Raw genomic sequence first — 17,005 nt, forward strand, 5'->3', positions numbered from 1 at the left:
AATCTTTGCAAATTAATGTTAACTCCGTTAAAACTGATCCTAGTGGAAGGTTTATTGTGTTGTCATGTCAGATCCATTTCACGTCCTTCATCATAGTAAATGTCTATAATCCCCTCCGGCTACAGTCCAATTACTCTCTGACATAATGTTGCTGGTAGCGGAGTTTGGTCCTGCTCCTCTTCTGTTTCTCTGGGATTTTAATCTTTTCATGTGTTCTAAATTAGATAAACTGGGGTGATTCCCGGGCTGTGGTACACCCTTAGCTAACTGGACCGCAACCTATAATTTAAGGAAAATTAGGCGGGCTAGCTACCCTCATTCTACAGCTTGTTCGTGCCACTCACCTGCCTATAGGTCCTTTTCCAGAATTGATTTGGCGTTCGGAAATGATGCTTCCTTAGTATTTGTGATAGACGCTCAATATCTCCCTTGGGTGATTTCAGACCACTCCCCCGCTCATGATCACTTTGGGATTGCCTGAGGTTGCAAAGCGGATGATCTGAAGATGGAGTCCCCTATGGCTCTCTTGTGCTGATGTTGTAACCTTCTTAGAAACAGAAACTACAGATTTTTGGAATATTAATTCAGGTTCAACTGATGGCAATCTGGAATGGGACACCTTTAAAGGGAATGTGTCGCAAATGAAACCTTTTTATTTTAAGTGTCGTTACTTATTTCTATTATAGTTTTTAAGTTTTTTGCTGTATTTTTATTTTTTTTCCGTATGGTGGAAAGTATTAAAAATTAAATAATAATTTGACATGTTTTCCAATGTTGGCCACCAGAGGGAGCACTTCCCAGAATTACAGCAAGGTGAATAAGGCAAAGCAACCTGACTCACAGCTGCTGTAAATGTGGGAGGGAACCTCACCCCCCCTCTCACAAGCCAGGTAAAGGTGTCTTCAAATTGCTAAGCAGTGTCTGGCAGCCATATTGGGTGTGATTCTGCAGCTGGAAGAAGTTAGGCTTTATTCAGACGAACGTGAATTACGTCCGTGCAACGCGCGTGATTTGCACGCACGTTGCACGGACCTATATTAGTCTATGGGGCCGTGCTGACATGTCCGTGATTTTTACTCAGCGTGAGTCCGCTGAAAAAAAGTCACAACATGTCCGTTCTTTGGGCGTTTTTCGCGCATCACGCACCCATTGAAGTCAATGGGTGCGTGAAAACCACGCATGTCGCACGGAAGCACTTCCGTGCGAACAGCGTGATTCGCGCAACAGCTGTCAAAAGGATGAATGAAACCAGAAAAGCACCACGTGCTTTTCTGTTTACAAACATCCAAATGGAGTGTCATAATGATGGCGGCTGCGCGAAAAGCACGCAGCCGCGCATCATATGCTGCTGCCCCACGGAGCTGTTAAGTGGCTTTTGCGCACACAAAACGCCGCGTTTTTGCGTGCGCAAAAACGCCACGCTCGTGTGAATGAGGCCTTATAGGACACACCAAAAGGCTAAGTGTATGTTCACACGCTTACTAAACAAAGGGAAAACAGCTCCTGATTTTCAGCCATTTTTTAATCAAACTCGCGTTTTTTAACGGCCGTTTTTGGAGCTGTTTTTCTATAAAGTCAATGAAAAACGGCTCCAAAAACGTCCCAAGAAGTGATGTGCACTTCATTTTGGTCGGGCGTCTTTTTACGTGCCATTTTTGGAAAACTACCACGTAAAAAACGCCCTGTCGGAACAGAACGCCGTATTTCCCATTGAAACCAATGGGCAGATGCTTGTAGGCGTTCTGCTTCCGATTTTTCAGCTGAAAACATTGTGTGTGAACATACCCCTAGGGTATGTGCACACGCTAACTGCATTTACGTCTGAAATGACGGAGCTGTTTTCAGGAGAAAACAGCTCCGTCATTTCAGACGTAATTGCTCGTACTTGCGTTTTGCAAGGCGTCAATTACGGCCGTAATTTGGAGCTGTTCTTCATTGAATTCAATGAAAAACGGCTCAAATTACGTCCCAAGAAGTGTCCTGCATATAATGTATATAAGTGTCCTGCACTTCTTTGCCGAGGCTGTTATTATACGTGCCGTCTTTTGACAGCGACGCGTAAAATTACAGGTCGTCGGCACAGTACGTCGGCAAACCCATTCAAATGAATGGTCAGATGTTTGCCGACGTATTGGAGCCGTCTTTTCAGGCGTAAATCGAGGCGTAAAACGCCTCGTTTACGCCAGAAAATAGGTCGTGTGAACCCAGCCTTAGAATGATGAAAGTGAAGTGAATGACTTTTCAGTTGACCGGTTCACACGCCGTGTATTTGACATGTTTTTTTTTTTGCACATTTTACGTGCAAAAAAAACACATAAAAAACGCTTGATTACACTTGATTTTGTGTGTTTGGGGGATGTGTGTGTGTGTGTGTGTTCTCGCCGCTGATTCTTCAAAACAGCTGATAAGCGGCTATGAAGTATCAGCGGCGCCCGTGCACACTCCACTCTGCCACACACACACACGGGAAAAGTCTTAAAGGGGTCGTCCAGGAAAACATGGCGCCGCACCTGTCCTCAGGTCGTGTGTGGTATTACAGCTCTGTCCTATTCACTTCAATTGAGGTGAACTGCAATACCAGACACAACCTGAGGACAGGTGCGGCGCTGTGTCTCCAATCCGGACACCCCTTCTGTCCTGAGATGACCCGACGGGGGAGGCGGGTGTCAGAGCCACCCACCGCCATCACCGCAGACAGAACCACACAGCTATGGCATGAGGGCAGGGCTTGTCCTGAGTGCACTGTCTCTTGTTATGGACAGAGTTATAGTCACATGAACCCCGTCTGATGAACCGGTAACCTAGGTCCGATCACATGACAGAGGGGGTCACCAAAAACCCTGTGCACCCTCAGCCCGTCCATCCAGCCCTTTCCTGGTTATATCTGCGTCTGGGAAAGCTGGGTGACCACCATTACCCCTCATACTGGAGTGTTTAGGGATGTGACTAATGAACGGTAAATCTGTCTAATTGTGCTGAGACTGAGAGGTTCATTAGTCACATCCCCAAACAGTCTCAGAACAACTAGAGGGATTTACCGTTCAGGGGTCTGGGAAAGCTGGGTGACCACCAATACCCCTCCTACTAGTGTGAGAGGTTCATTAGTCACATCCCTAAACACTCCAGTAGGAGGGGTAATGGTGGTCACCCAGCTTTCCCAGACGCAGATATAACCAGGAAAGGGCTGGATGGACGGGCTTCACACAAGGGAGGGGGGGCCGTCGGGGGAGGCCGTTTCGGGGGAGGGGGGCGTCGGGTGGGGGTGCCTGTCGGGGGTCACGAGAGCGGGGGTCTGTGAGGTAGAGAGTGGGACATGCAGAGACACACATCTTACCTGCAGTGCAGCTGGTCTTCAAGATGGCGCCTGCTCTCTCCCTGCAAACAGCTGCTCTGCTCTGTCTGACTCTGACCTGCGTCTGCGCAGGACAGAGCCATAGTGCAAAGTCAATGGGACGGGTCCCGTTCATTGACTCCTATGGACTGAGCTGCCGTATTCCATGTCTGTATGTGTCGTTAATCGACACATACAGAAATGGAAAAAAAAATGGCAGCCCCCATAGGGAAGAAAAAGTGTAAAAATAAAAAAAAGTAACACACAAACACACAAATTAATACAAACGTTTTTAACCCCTTCCCCCTGCTGGCATTCTGGGCCCTAATGTCCAAGCCATTTTTTAGATTTTTCCATTGTCACATTCGAAGAGCTGTAACTTTTTTATTTTTGCGTCGGCATAGCTGTATAAGGTCTTGTTTTTTGCGGGACGACTTGCAGTTTTTATTGGTACCATTTTGGAGTAGATGCGACTTTTTGATCACTTTCTATCACATTTTTTTTAAGTCAGGATTAACAGAAAACAGCAATTTTTCCATTGTTTTTTATTTTATTTTTTACGGCGTTCACAGTGCGGGTTAAATAATGTAACAGCTTTATAGTCGGGGTCGTTACGGACGCGGCAATACCAAATATGTGTAACTTTTTTGCTTTATTGTAGTTTTTTTTAATAGTAAAGCATTTTGTAAGGGGAAAAGCTGAGTTTTTCATTTATTTTTTTTTCACTTTTTTTTTAAATTAACTTTATTAAACTTTTTTTACTTTTTTACTAGTCCCACTAGGGGACTTCCCTATCCTCCGATCGCTATTATAATACACTGCAATACTTTTGTATTAAAAACTTATAGGATTGAGGGTTCAATTAACACATAACAATGTAGTGTAGAGAAAAATACAAACTTTATTCACAAAAAATTGTAACAATATAGATTAAAAGATGAGTCATGCAGAGCATAGACAAGGCGTCGCTCCTTGCAGGAATGGTATATACACAAACTATGTGTTGCATGGGTATAGATAAATAAATGAAGTGAATGGTACAAACTATTCTATGTGGGCAGTTGATCCCAGACTGAAACGTTTGATAGTGACACATAAAAATAAGGTAGCCGTGCCTGGAAACATTGTGCCTGGGAACATAGAAAACTGCTGTTACATACCCATGTAGTGAAGCCTGCTGAAGAGAGACGCCAGACCCGACGCGCGTTTCGGCGGAAATGCCTTCGTCCGGGGGTGGCGTCTCTCCAATGGGAATCAACATTAAAAGAGACAAGCAGCCAATCGGACATTAGGAGGGCGTTACCATCCATGGTCATGTGTGTACCGATAGAAGCGTCACACGACAGGTGTGGATATGGCCAGAGGCGTGTCTCCGGCCGAGCGTCATCTAGGAGGGCGGGGGTCAACGACGTCTGACATCGTCAACACACGCCCACCGAGATGCAGACGCCCGGACCGCAGCACAGTCCAGCCACTCCCCCCGGCGTGAGCGCACAGTCACCATGCCTGAATATAAGGTACGTGGAGATGGAAGATGTCAGACGTCGTTGACCCCCGCCCTCCTAGATGACGCTCGGCCGGAGACACGCCTCTGGCCATATCCACACCTGTCGTGTGACGCTTCTATCGGTACACACATGACCATGGATGGTAACGCCCTCCTAATGTCCGATTGGCTGCTTGTCTCTTTTAATGTTGATTCCCATTGGAGAGACGCCACCCCCGGACGAAGGCATTTCCGCCGAAACGCGCGTCGGGTCTGGCGTCTCTCTTCAGCAGGCTTCACTACATGGGTATGTAACAGCAGTTTTCTATGTTCCCAGGCACAATGTTTCCAGGCACGGCTACCTTATTTTTATGTGTCACTATCAAACGTTTCAGTCTGGGATCAACTGCCCACATAGAATAGTTTGTACCATTCACTTCATTTATTTATCTATACCCATGCAACACATAGTTTGTGTATATACCATTCCTGCAAGGAGCGACGCCTTGTCTATGCTCTGCATGACTCATCTTTTAATCTATATTGTTACAATTTTTTGTGAATAAAGTTTGTATTTTTCTCTACACTACATTGTTATGTGTTAATTGAACCCTCAATCCTATAGGTTTTTGTGCTAACTCATAGGGTCAATGCACCAAGGTTACTTGGCGTACATATTGTCCTGTCTATACATGATCTACACATTGATCTTACATGTATTCTGACAGGATTTTCCTGAATGTACCAATAGGTTTGTATTGGTTAATCATTGCTGTGTTTTTCACAGATGCAAGTACTTCAGGGTCCATGGACCACAAAGCGAGAGAACGTATCTGGCGCTCTCAATTGGACCAGGTTTTTAATGATGAGCCATCACAGCGTGCTTTTAGTGGTCAGGGGAATGTGAGCGAGACACAAAACAAATATAAAAATCTTCTTCATCGACGCATGAAAATCTGGTGGAATAAGATTTTCATGGAAAATTATATACAGAGAAGACTCATTCCAAGAGGCCTCAGAGTCCAAATCTTTCCTTCCTTCCCTATTGATGACAACATTTTTGTAACCAAGTGGGAAGAGTTATGCAATTATAGTTCTTTTGGGTTCATGGAACTTCTTGTAAATCTCAACCAGTCCATGCTAGACCAACTGGATATAGAAATTGAAGATATACAATCCCAGTTAAATTCCAAATTAACATCTGAAGGTTTGGCTACCTTTAAAAATACATTGGATGAACAGTTCGCCGAATGGGAAAAAGACATTCAAGAAATTAAATCAAAAAAGTTTTCCAGGGATATAAGCGATTATGCTGAGAAAAAAGTGTACAAATGGAGGAAAAACAATTTTCCGTCTAAATTCAATCGCTCTATCTCTACGACTTCCTTATCTTCACAAAGTGAATCAGAGGGTGTGACTCGGTCACGGCCCTACCATTCTTATGGTACGAGACAAAAAAGAAAAATGATACAAAAACCAACTTCAAACAAAAGGAAACCTGATTTCGGTGAATCCTCCAATCATCTGAAGGTAATCAACCTTTCGACACATACTTTTTCAACTCCAGAAATGGAGGTATTGGAGAAAGGGCTTACATTCTCTCCATGTGCCCGATTCGATAGTTTCTCAGCTATTAAAGATCTTCATATCTTTGGTAGATCATTAATCTATAAAAAATTCTTCCATAGGCCAGATTTTGATGAAAACTTTACAACTGCTATAGAAAAACAAACCCTATCTGATCTAGAAGACCTACTAAAGGAGCAAGAATACGATCCCTCAGGTACAATACCTTCATCCATTAGATCTAAATCGAAACGGTTTCCTGCCATGACTTTATGCCCAGCAGTAGATTCATTTGTTAAATCTGTCAGCTCTGAATTTGCAAAAATGCCTAACAATATCTCATGTGATAATTTAACAAAGCTTCAAAGCCAAAGTCTTAATAATCTTAAGAAAATAGATGATGTCATATTTAAAGCGGCCGACAAAGGCGGCAACGTCGTTGTATGGCCGTGTAGCATGTATGAAGCTGAGGCATATAGACAACTCCATGACATAAGTTGTTATAAAAAACTGACCTATAACCCTCTTTCAGCTTTTAGATGTGAATTACAAAAAATACTGATGAAGACCCTGTCAGATAATATTATCACTAAGGAACTATACGAGGCACTTCTACCCATTGAACCCACTATTCCAACACTTTACCTTCTGCCCAAGGTCCATAAAGATCCAAAAACCCCACCTGGTAGACCAATTATATCAGGCAGGGGAAATCTGATGGAAAAAACATGTAAATTCATTGACCACAATTTGAAGGGGTTTGTAGAATGCCTACCATCGTATATACGTGACACGGCGGACCTTCTGCAGAGGGTGGATGGATTAAGCATGGAGGATGATATGCTGTTGGTGACCTGTGACGTTGAGTCATTGTATACCAGCATTCGCCACACCGATGGACTTAAAGCCACCGCTTTCTTCCTAAACACAGGGAATATGGAAATCCCTTTTTCCAAATTTATACTTACCTTACTGGAATTCACCCTCACTCATAATTTCTTCCTTTTTAATGGGTCCTTCTACCTGCAGCTCCAGGGAACGGCGATGGGGGCTGCCTGTGCACCCTCATACGCCAATCTGTTCCTGGGGCTGTGGGAGAGGGATCTGTTTCAGGGTGGGCGGGATGTGTCAGTTGACCAGGTCATTTTCTGGGCCAGGTACATTGACGACATCCTGCTCATCTGGAAGGGTTCATCGGCTTCACTCGTGACTTTTATGAGTGATCTTAACAATAATAATCTTAACATCAAACTCACATATCATTTTGATAAATTTAAAGCTGAGTTTCTTGATGTCAAATTGTCCAGGGACCCGAATGGTCTTTTGCAAACCGATGTATTCCGGAAGGCCACTTCAGTCAATTCATTTCTCCATGCCTCCTCCTCCCACCCTATGCAGACAATACGTGCAGTTCCGACGGGTCAAACGTTTCAGTCTGGGATCAACTGCCCACATAGAATAGTTTGTACCATTCACTTCATTTATTTATCTATACCCATGCAACACATAGTTTGTGTATATACCATTCCTGCAAGGAGCGACGCCTTGTCTATGCTCTGCATGACTCATCTTTTAATCTATATTGTTACAATTTTTTGTGAATAAAGTTTGTATTTTTCTCTACACTACATTGTTATGTGTTAATTGAACCCTCAATCCTATAGGTTTTTGTGCTAACTCATAGGGTCAATGCACCAAGGTTACTTGGCGTACATATTGTCCTGTCTATACATGATCTACACATTGATCTTACATGTATTCTGACAGGATTTTCCTGAATGTACCAATAGGTTTGTATTGGTTAATCATTGCTGTGTTTTTCACAGATGCAAGTACTTCAGGGTCCATGGACCACAAAGCGAGAGAACGTATCTGGCGCTCTCAATTGGACCAGGTTTTTAATGATGAGCCATCACAGCGTGCTTTTAGTGGTCAGGGGAATGTGAGCGAGACACAAAACAAATATAAAAATCTTCTTCATCGACGCATGAAAATCTGGTGGAATAAGATTTTCATGGAAAATTATATACAGAGAAGACTCATTCCAAGAGGCCTCAGAGTCCAAATCTTTCCTTCCTTCCCTATTGATGACAACATTTTTGTAACCAAGTGGGAAGAGTTATGCAATTATAGTTCTTTTGGGTTCATGGAACTTCTTGTAAATCTCAACCAGTCCATGCTAGACCAACTGGATATAGAAATTGAAGATATACAATCCCAGTTAAATTCCAAATTAACATCTGAAGGTTTGGCTACCTTTAAAAATACATTGGATGAACAGTTCGCCGAATGGGAAAAAGACATTCAAGAAATTAAATCAAAAAAGTTTTCCAGGGATATAAGCGATTATGCTGAGAAAAAAGTGTACAAATGGAGGAAAAACAATTTTCCGTCTAAATTCAATCGCTCTATCTCTACGACTTCCTTATCTTCACAAAGTGAATCAGAGGGTGTGACTCGGTCACGGCCCTACCATTCTTATGGTACGAGACAAAAAAGAAAAATGATACAAAAACCAACTTCAAACAAAAGGAAACCTGATTTCGGTGAATCCTCCAATCATCTGAAGGTAATCAACCTTTCGACACATACTTTTTCAACTCCAGAAATGGAGGTATTGGAGAAAGGGCTTACATTCTCTCCATGTGCCCGATTCGATAGTTTCTCAGCTATTAAAGATCTTCATATCTTTGGTAGATCATTAATCTATAAAAAATTCTTCCATAGGCCAGATTTTGATGAAAACTTTACAACTGCTATAGAAAAACAAACCCTATCTGATCTAGAAGACCTACTAAAGGAGCAAGAATACGATCCCTCAGGTACAATACCTTCATCCATTAGATCTAAATCGAAACGGTTTCCTGCCATGACTTTATGCCCAGCAGTAGATTCATTTGTTAAATCTGTCAGCTCTGAATTTGCAAAAATGCCTAACAATATCTCATGTGATAATTTAACAAAGCTTCAAAGGCAAAGTCTTAATAATCTTAAGAAAATAGATGATGTCATATTTAAAGCGGCCGACAAAGGCGGCAACGTCGTTGTATGGCCGTGTAGCATGTATGAAGCTGAGGCATATAGACAACTCCATGACATAAGTTGTTATAAAAAACTGACCTATAACCCTCTTTCAGCTTTTAGATGTGAATTACAAAAAATACTGATGAAGACCCTGTCAGATAATATTATCACTAAGGAACTATACGAGGCACTTCTACCCATTGAACCCACTATTCCAACACTTTACCTTCTGCCCAAGGTCCATAAAGATCCAAAAACCCCACCTGGTAGACCAATTATATCAGGCAGGGGAAATCTGATGGAAAAAACATGTAAATTCATTGACCACAATTTGAAGGGGTTTGTAGAATGCCTACCATCGTATATACGTGACACGGCGGACCTTCTGCAGAGGGTGGATGGATTAAGCATGGAGGATGATATGCTGTTGGTGACCTGTGACGTTGAGTCATTGTATACCAGCATTCGCCACACCGATGGACTTAAAGCCACCGCTTTCTTCCTAAACACAGGGAATATGGAAATCCCTTTTTCCAAATTTATACTTACCTTACTGGAATTCACCCTCACTCATAATTTCTTCCTTTTTAATGGGTCCTTCTACCTGCAGCTCCAGGGAACGGCGATGGGGGCTGCCTGTGCACCCTCATACGCCAATCTGTTCCTGGGGCTGTGGGAGAGGGATCTGTTTCAGGGTGGGCGGGATGTGTCAGTTGACCAGGTCATTTTCTGGGCCAGGTACATTGACGACATCCTGCTCATCTGGAAGGGTTCATCGGCTTCACTCGTGACTTTTATGAGTGATCTTAACAATAATAATCTTAACATCAAACTCACATATCATTTTGATAAATTTAAAGCTGAGTTTCTTGATGTCAAATTGTCCAGGGACCCGAATGGTCTTTTGCAAACCGATGTATTCCGGAAGGCCACTTCAGTCAATTCATTTCTCCATGCCTCCTCCTCCCACCCTATGCAGACAATACGTGCAGTTCTGACGGGTCAGTTTTTGAGAATGAGAAGGATTTGCTCCTCTGTTGAGGTCTTTGAAAAGCAGGCCTATGACCTTACAAACCGTTTTTTGGCCCGGGGTTATAGTAGAAGATCTATTAAGAAAGCTTACCATCGGGCTAAATATACCCCAAGAGAGCAGCTTATTTTTCCCAAACCAAAAGTTAAATCTGAATCACAGGTAAGATTTACGACCGACTATCATTCACGTTGGTCTCATATGAGGGTAATATTGAAACAATTTTGGCCAATTTTATTAACAGACCCTACAATTGGAAAATACATAACCAAATACCCCAGTATCTCTGCTCGGAGATCACGAAATCTTAAAGATTTCTTGGTCAAAAGCCATTACCAACAGAAAAGTTCAAAATTCCCGTTTGGTACCAAGGGTCCCAAGTGGGGCTGTAAGGCATGCGGACATTGTGTCGCATGCCCCAATATTGAAAGAGCGACCTCTTTCGTTGACTCAGCAGGGTTGAAAACCTTTACAATCACACATTCCATCTCATGTTCCACAAAAGCCGTAATCTATTACGCCACCTGCCCTTGTTCCAAAATATACATTGGCTTAACAACAAGGGAGTTGAAAGTTCGGGTTAGAGAACACATGAGGGACATTTTGGGAGCAGTAGAGGTAGAGACATTGGAAACCTTAAAACCCATAGCTAGACATTTTAAAGTTCATCATGCATGCGATCCGACTAAGTTAAAGGTGAGAGGCATCGACTGTATCGAACCTAACATTAGAAAGGGGGACATTTCCAAAAAATTGGCGCAACACGAATCCAAATGGATCTGGACTCTGGGGACCATGCGTCCTCTTGGGCTGAACGAAAATTTGAGCTTCGCTCCATTCCTCTGACTATTGACCTCCAGTGGGCCATTTTTTAACAGCACGTGATTAAGATTATCGGTATTGTTAATCATGTTTTTTAACGTTTTTTATTTTTTCTGCAGCCATATAGAGATGGTAGTATTTGTACTACATGGAGATTCTGGAGATGATGGACGATGGAGGAGAAATGACTCTGGACAAATACATGGAATCTCTTTTCAGAACAATAACATATGAAATGTCCGGAGCTCATTTTCTTTATTTTCTTTACTCTCATTTTTTATTATTTTCACATATATATTTTTGTTATTTTTATTTTTTATTTTTTATTTATTATCTTTTATTATTTTTTATCTCTTCAGTTTTATTATTTTTCAGATTTATGTCATTTGTATTCACGCACGTGCGGTATATATACACACTTTTTGCTATATGTACGTGACACATATGTCTATGATATGTATATCGAGTTTATGTATACTTGTGAATTATTTTTGTATTTGCTCCATATTTCATGCACTTATATTGAGAGACTTGTTAGATATTTGTATGTGTTTGTCAGTGTATATGGAGATCTAGATATATTTTTTGTATTTTCTTTTGTATATACACATTTAGTTATATGCATATATACAATTTTTAATCACCTTTTTATCATATTTCATTTATTATTTTTTATTATGTATTTGTTGATATTTTGGTAGGCTGAATTAATATGACTTTCTATGTGGTTTGACTTACTTGGATTAATTAACACGGGTTAATTTATTACATCATACATCTTCACATACACATTTTGTTATCACTTCCATTCACACATGAGCCGTTCTCATAGTAGTATATACACACTAATTATTATTCATTTATTCTTCACTCATTTATGTTTCACTTTCATATATACACCATGCACATTTTTTTCTTTACATATTCTTTATATACTCACATTGTTAAGAAAGTTACGGCATTCATTGTATAATATATATGTATGTGTTTTGTATTTCACATACACTTTTTTATTATTTTCATTCACATATGAGCTGGTCTCATAGTTTATCATACACTCATTTGTCACCTGTAATTATTTATTTATTTATTTCATTTTATTGTCACTTATGAATTATTTCAATATATACATCTTTCACCATTGTTTTATTCACTCTTTTCCTTTTTAATATATATCACTTTTTTCACACACAGTATAAGTTTATCATTGTATATATTAAATACTTATTTTATGTATTTATCTGCCACGTTATTGTTATTTGCAATTTTTAAATTCATTTTTTCATTTTTTATTTTCATATACCTACAAGTGTACAGAAAACCATGACATTTGTTATAAGATATATATGTAGTAGAATATTATTCGGTCCAGATAGTTCTCCCCACTATTTAATTTGTCGGACATACTTCCATCTCCACGTACCTTATATTCAGGCATGGTGACTGTGCGCTCACGCCGGGGGGAGTGGCTGGACTGTGCTGCGGTCCGGGCGTCTGCATCTCGGTGGGCGTGTGTTGACGATGTCAGACGTCGTTGACCCCCGCCCTCCTAGATGACGCTCGGCCGGAGACACGCCTCTGGCCATATCCACACCTGTCGTGTGACGCTTCTATCGGTACACACATGACCATGGATGGTAACGCCCTCCTAATGTCCGATTGGCTGCTTGTCTCTTTTAATGTTGATTCCCATTGGAGAGACGCCACCCCCGGACGAAGGCATTTCCGCCGAAACGCGCGTCGGGTCTGGCGTCTCTCTTCAGCAGGCTTCACTACATGGGTATGTAACAGCAGTTTTCTATGTTCCCAGGCACAATGTTTCCAGGCACGGCTACCTTATTTTTATGTGTCACTATCAAACGTTTCAGTCTGGGATCAACTGCCCACATAGAATAGTTTGTACCATTCACTTCATTTATTTATCTATACCCATGCAACACATAGTTTGTGTATATACCATTCCTGCAAGGAGCGACGCCTTGTCTATGCTCTGCATGACTCATCTTTTAATCTATATTGTTACAATTTTTTGTGAATAAAGTTTGTATTTTTCTCTACACTACATTGTTATGTGTTAATTGAACCCTCAATCCTATAGGTTTTTGTGCTAACTCATAGGGTCAATGCACCAAGGTTACTTGGCGTACATATTGTCCTGTCTATACATGATCTACACATTGATCTTACATGTATTCTGACAGGATTTTCCTGAATGTACCAATAGGTTTGTAATACTTTTGTATTGCAGTGTATTACTGCCTGTCCGTTTAAAACGGACAGGCATCTGCTAGGTCATGCCTGCGGCATGATCTAGCAGGCATTCGCTGCAGGCAGACCTGGGGGTCTTTATTAGACCCCCGGCTGCCATAGAAGACACAGACACTCGGCGATTTTATCGCCGGGTGTCAGTGAGATGAGAGGGAGCTCCCTCCCTCTCTCCAAAACCATTCAGATGCGGTGCTCGCTATTGTGCACCGCATCTAAAGGGTTAAACAGGTGAGATCGATACTAATATCGATCTCACCCGGCAGAGCAGGGACGCCCCCAGCCCTCAGCTGCTTCTGGCAGCTGACAGCAGGGAGATTTCACGGCTCCCTGCTCTGTTTACTTTATTCTAATGCAGCGACGTAGTTTGGCGGCGCTCTAGAATAAAGCCCACTAATGACCGCCGTAAAAAGACGTATCGGCGGTCATTAAGGGGTTAATAAAACACTAACATCAAACTGATATTAAAATTTTTTTTGGGGTGACACTGTTCCTTTAAGGCATATGTTAGAGGGGTGGTTATACGGGCGATATCCTCACATAGGAAAAGCCTAGCTGAACAATGTATGGTTTTAGAGGTTGAATTGGCTGTGGCGGAGAAGGAATATCTCAGGACTAGGGACTCCTCTGCCTTTACTGCCTTCTCAGCGAAGCAGCGTGAATATACACTTTTATTGACCGAGCTCACCAGGAAGAAAACGTTGTACTCCCAACAGAGGGTTTTTGAACAGATAAGAATGGTCTTCTGTTGGCTTACTTGGCTAGAGGGGATACCACCCCAAATCCCATTTTGAAAGTCACCTCTTGTACTGGGATGCCGTTTACGGACCCCCTGATCATTACTCTGATTTATACTCCCCTAAGGTTTTAAATAATAATCCATCTGATCTAGAGGCATATTTAGACACGATTGTTTTTCCCACCCTGGATAGAGATGATGTGGCTTTGCTGAAGGCTGACCTAACTCTAGAGGAAGTTACTGATGCTATTGGCTCTTTTCCAAACAGGCAAACATCTCTGTCTAGATAGTTTACCTATAGAATGGTATAAATTACATAATTGCACCTCATTTGCTTAACCTTTTTCAATCGTTCAATGGAGGTAATATTCTTCACCCTTCTATGAGAGAGGCTCTTGTAGTGCTGATCCCCAAACCCTGTAAAGATCTTAAAGATACCAACCCATTTCACTCCTCAATTATGATGTTAAAATACTAGCTAAAATATTGGCTATGCGTTTGCAAAAGATAATTTCTCATCTTATTTATCCAGACCAATCTGGGTTCATGCTAGGGAAGGCCATATATAATCTACTGTGGGGTCGAGTGGCTCTAGAATCGTGTCCTTATTGGGCCTTGAGAAAGCATTGGACTCGGTGGAGTGGTCTTATCTGTGGTCTGTCCTAGGTAAATTTGGATTTGGACCCATGTTTATCCGATGGGTGCAGTTATTATACTCCCAGCCCATAGCGAGTGTTAACACCAATTGTCATATCTCTCCCCCATTTACAATTGCACGACAGACTAGACAGGGCTGTCCACTGTCCCCTTCCCTTTTTGCATTGGCCATTGAGCCATTAGCACTAGCTATAAGAGCTTCTCCTGATATAAAGGGTTTTGAGATGGGTGAAAGGGAGGAACGTATCTCTCTCTATGCGGATGTTACGCTTCTTTTCCTAAATGATCCAGGTCCATCCTTACAGGCAGTGTTATTTCTATTTCACTTATTTATGTCCTTTTCTGGCCTCCGTGTGAATTGGTCGAAGTCTTTGATAACGGCGATAGACAATGCGGCTAGAGACACTGCACTCCCTTCACCATTACAATGGGCAGACAAAATTACTTATTTAGGTATAGTGATCAGCCCAGATATCTGTACTTTTATACCTGACAATGTCATTCCTTTGGTACAATGTCTTCAAGTAGACTTTGATAGATTGAAACACCTCCCCCTTACAGTTACAGGCAGAATTTATTTGTTTGATGAAGGCGCTGCCTAGATTTTTGTACCTCTTTCACAACTCTCCAGTGTGGTTACCATTATCACTGTACTCCAATATTGACAAAGATCTTAGATCTTTTATTTGGGCAGGAGGTACTCCTAGAATAGTTTTAGGCACACTACAATTGCCCACTGAGCAGGGTGGACTGGCCCTCCCCAATTTATACCTCTACTTCCTTGCCAGCCAGTTGGTATATGTTTGGTGGTGGTTTACCCATTGACACTTTAATCCTTGTACTGAGCTGGAAGCTTCACTTCTCGGTTCCTATAAGGCCCTGGTGAACTCTATTCATAGGCAGGCCCCCCTCCGGCATATGCACTTACGGTCCCAATGCAGACTACTCTGAAGTTCCGGCAAAGATATTCGTTGCTCTTTGACTCACTCTGGTATAACCCGCTTGTGCCGCAGTTGAGAGGCCTCCCTAACACTAGTGAGAGGGCAACCCTGGGTATATTGACTTTGAAAGACGTGGTAGTTGAAGACAAAGTGGTCACTTATGCATAACTTCAGTCCAAACATCAGATCCCAATTCATCGCAGGGTCCGTTATTTCCATTTTAGGCATGCCCTCTGATCCCAATTTGCAGGGTATAATGTTAGACTTACGTACCCGATGGAGGACTATGTGTCACAGGAGACGTTGGCTAAACCATTATCCACACTGTACAGACAGCTGCTAACTGTATCCTCTACGAAGCTTGATAAGGCCTTGGATAGTTGGTCACTTTCCTCATTATCCACAGACGATCATAAAGAAATTCTATCCGCTCTAATAGGTCCCTTGATATCTGCAAGGGACCGACTTCTTCAATTAAAATTTCTCCATCAAATTTACTACACCACCCAATTATTTAGAATGGGACACATACCTACTCCTGTCTGTCACCATCTGTGGGTATGTGGACCCACTGGGCCGTACCGCCATAGCGGGGTAGCATCTGGCCAAACAGTGTACCAAGTCAATGTCTATATAGTCCAAGCACAAGGGTACCTATAGCAGTTCAGACAGTAGTAAAGGCTAGGCTCAGATGGGACCTTGGCAGCAGACACCAGGCGTGGTGTAACACAGCAGGCGTGACTGATGGCACAACACGACTCCAACTTTCTAAGGCACAGGAACGATAGCACAGGATACAGGTAGCAGGTACGGGAACACTGGGAACAGGATAACACTAAGGGACCATTTGCAAGACTAACACAACAACACTCAGGCAATGAGTGAAAGGGCAGAGCCCTTTTTATAATCCAGGGTGATCATGGGTTAATTGATTATTTTCATGTGCCTACAGGACACCGCAGAACGGAGCGGAAGTGAGCGCTGGTGTCTCCTGGGGAGGAGATGCGGGCCAGCGCTCACAGATCCATGGCTACGGCCGTCAGGGGGTGAGTAATCCCGACGGTCCGTGGCCGTGGACGCTACAGTATGCCCCCTCTTACTTCTTGGGACCAGAGCGAGAGAGGAACATTTTAATGAGGGCAGG

At 42.3% G+C, this 17,005-nt stretch overlaps 1 protein-coding gene across 2 annotated transcripts; it reads left to right on the plus strand.

Moving 5' to 3' along the window:
• The first annotated feature begins 8,104 nt into the window (after window positions 1-8,104).
• LOC142740971 (uncharacterized) lies at window positions 8,105-11,523 on the plus strand. Of its 2 annotated transcripts, XR_012880948.1 has the most exons (3): window positions 8,105-8,952; window positions 9,111-9,205; window positions 11,379-11,523. XR_012880948.1 is itself a non-coding variant. In XM_075850377.1 (2 exons), the coding sequence occupies exons 1-2, from the start codon at window positions 8,137-8,139 to the stop codon at window positions 11,384-11,386; spliced, it is 1,077 nt and encodes a 358-aa protein (XP_075706492.1). In that variant the 5' UTR covers window positions 8,105-8,136; the 3' UTR covers window positions 11,387-11,523. The 2 variants fall into 2 exon arrangements, 1 of the variants encoding a protein (XP_075706492.1); XM_075850377.1 differs by having other exon boundaries at window positions 8,105-9,205.
• Window positions 11,524-17,005: the final 5,482 nt, after the last annotated feature.

The sequence above is a fragment of the Rhinoderma darwinii genome, chromosome 1, assembly GCF_050947455.1.
Source record: "Rhinoderma darwinii isolate aRhiDar2 chromosome 1, aRhiDar2.hap1, whole genome shotgun sequence".
In the NCBI taxonomy this organism is placed as follows: domain Eukaryota; kingdom Metazoa; phylum Chordata; class Amphibia; order Anura; family Rhinodermatidae; genus Rhinoderma; species Rhinoderma darwinii.

Coding starts and splice junctions, on each gene's coding strand:
- LOC142740971 (XM_075850377.1), top strand. CDS start 8,137: ATGTATTCTGACAGGATTTTCCTGAATGTACCAATAGGTTTGTATTGG.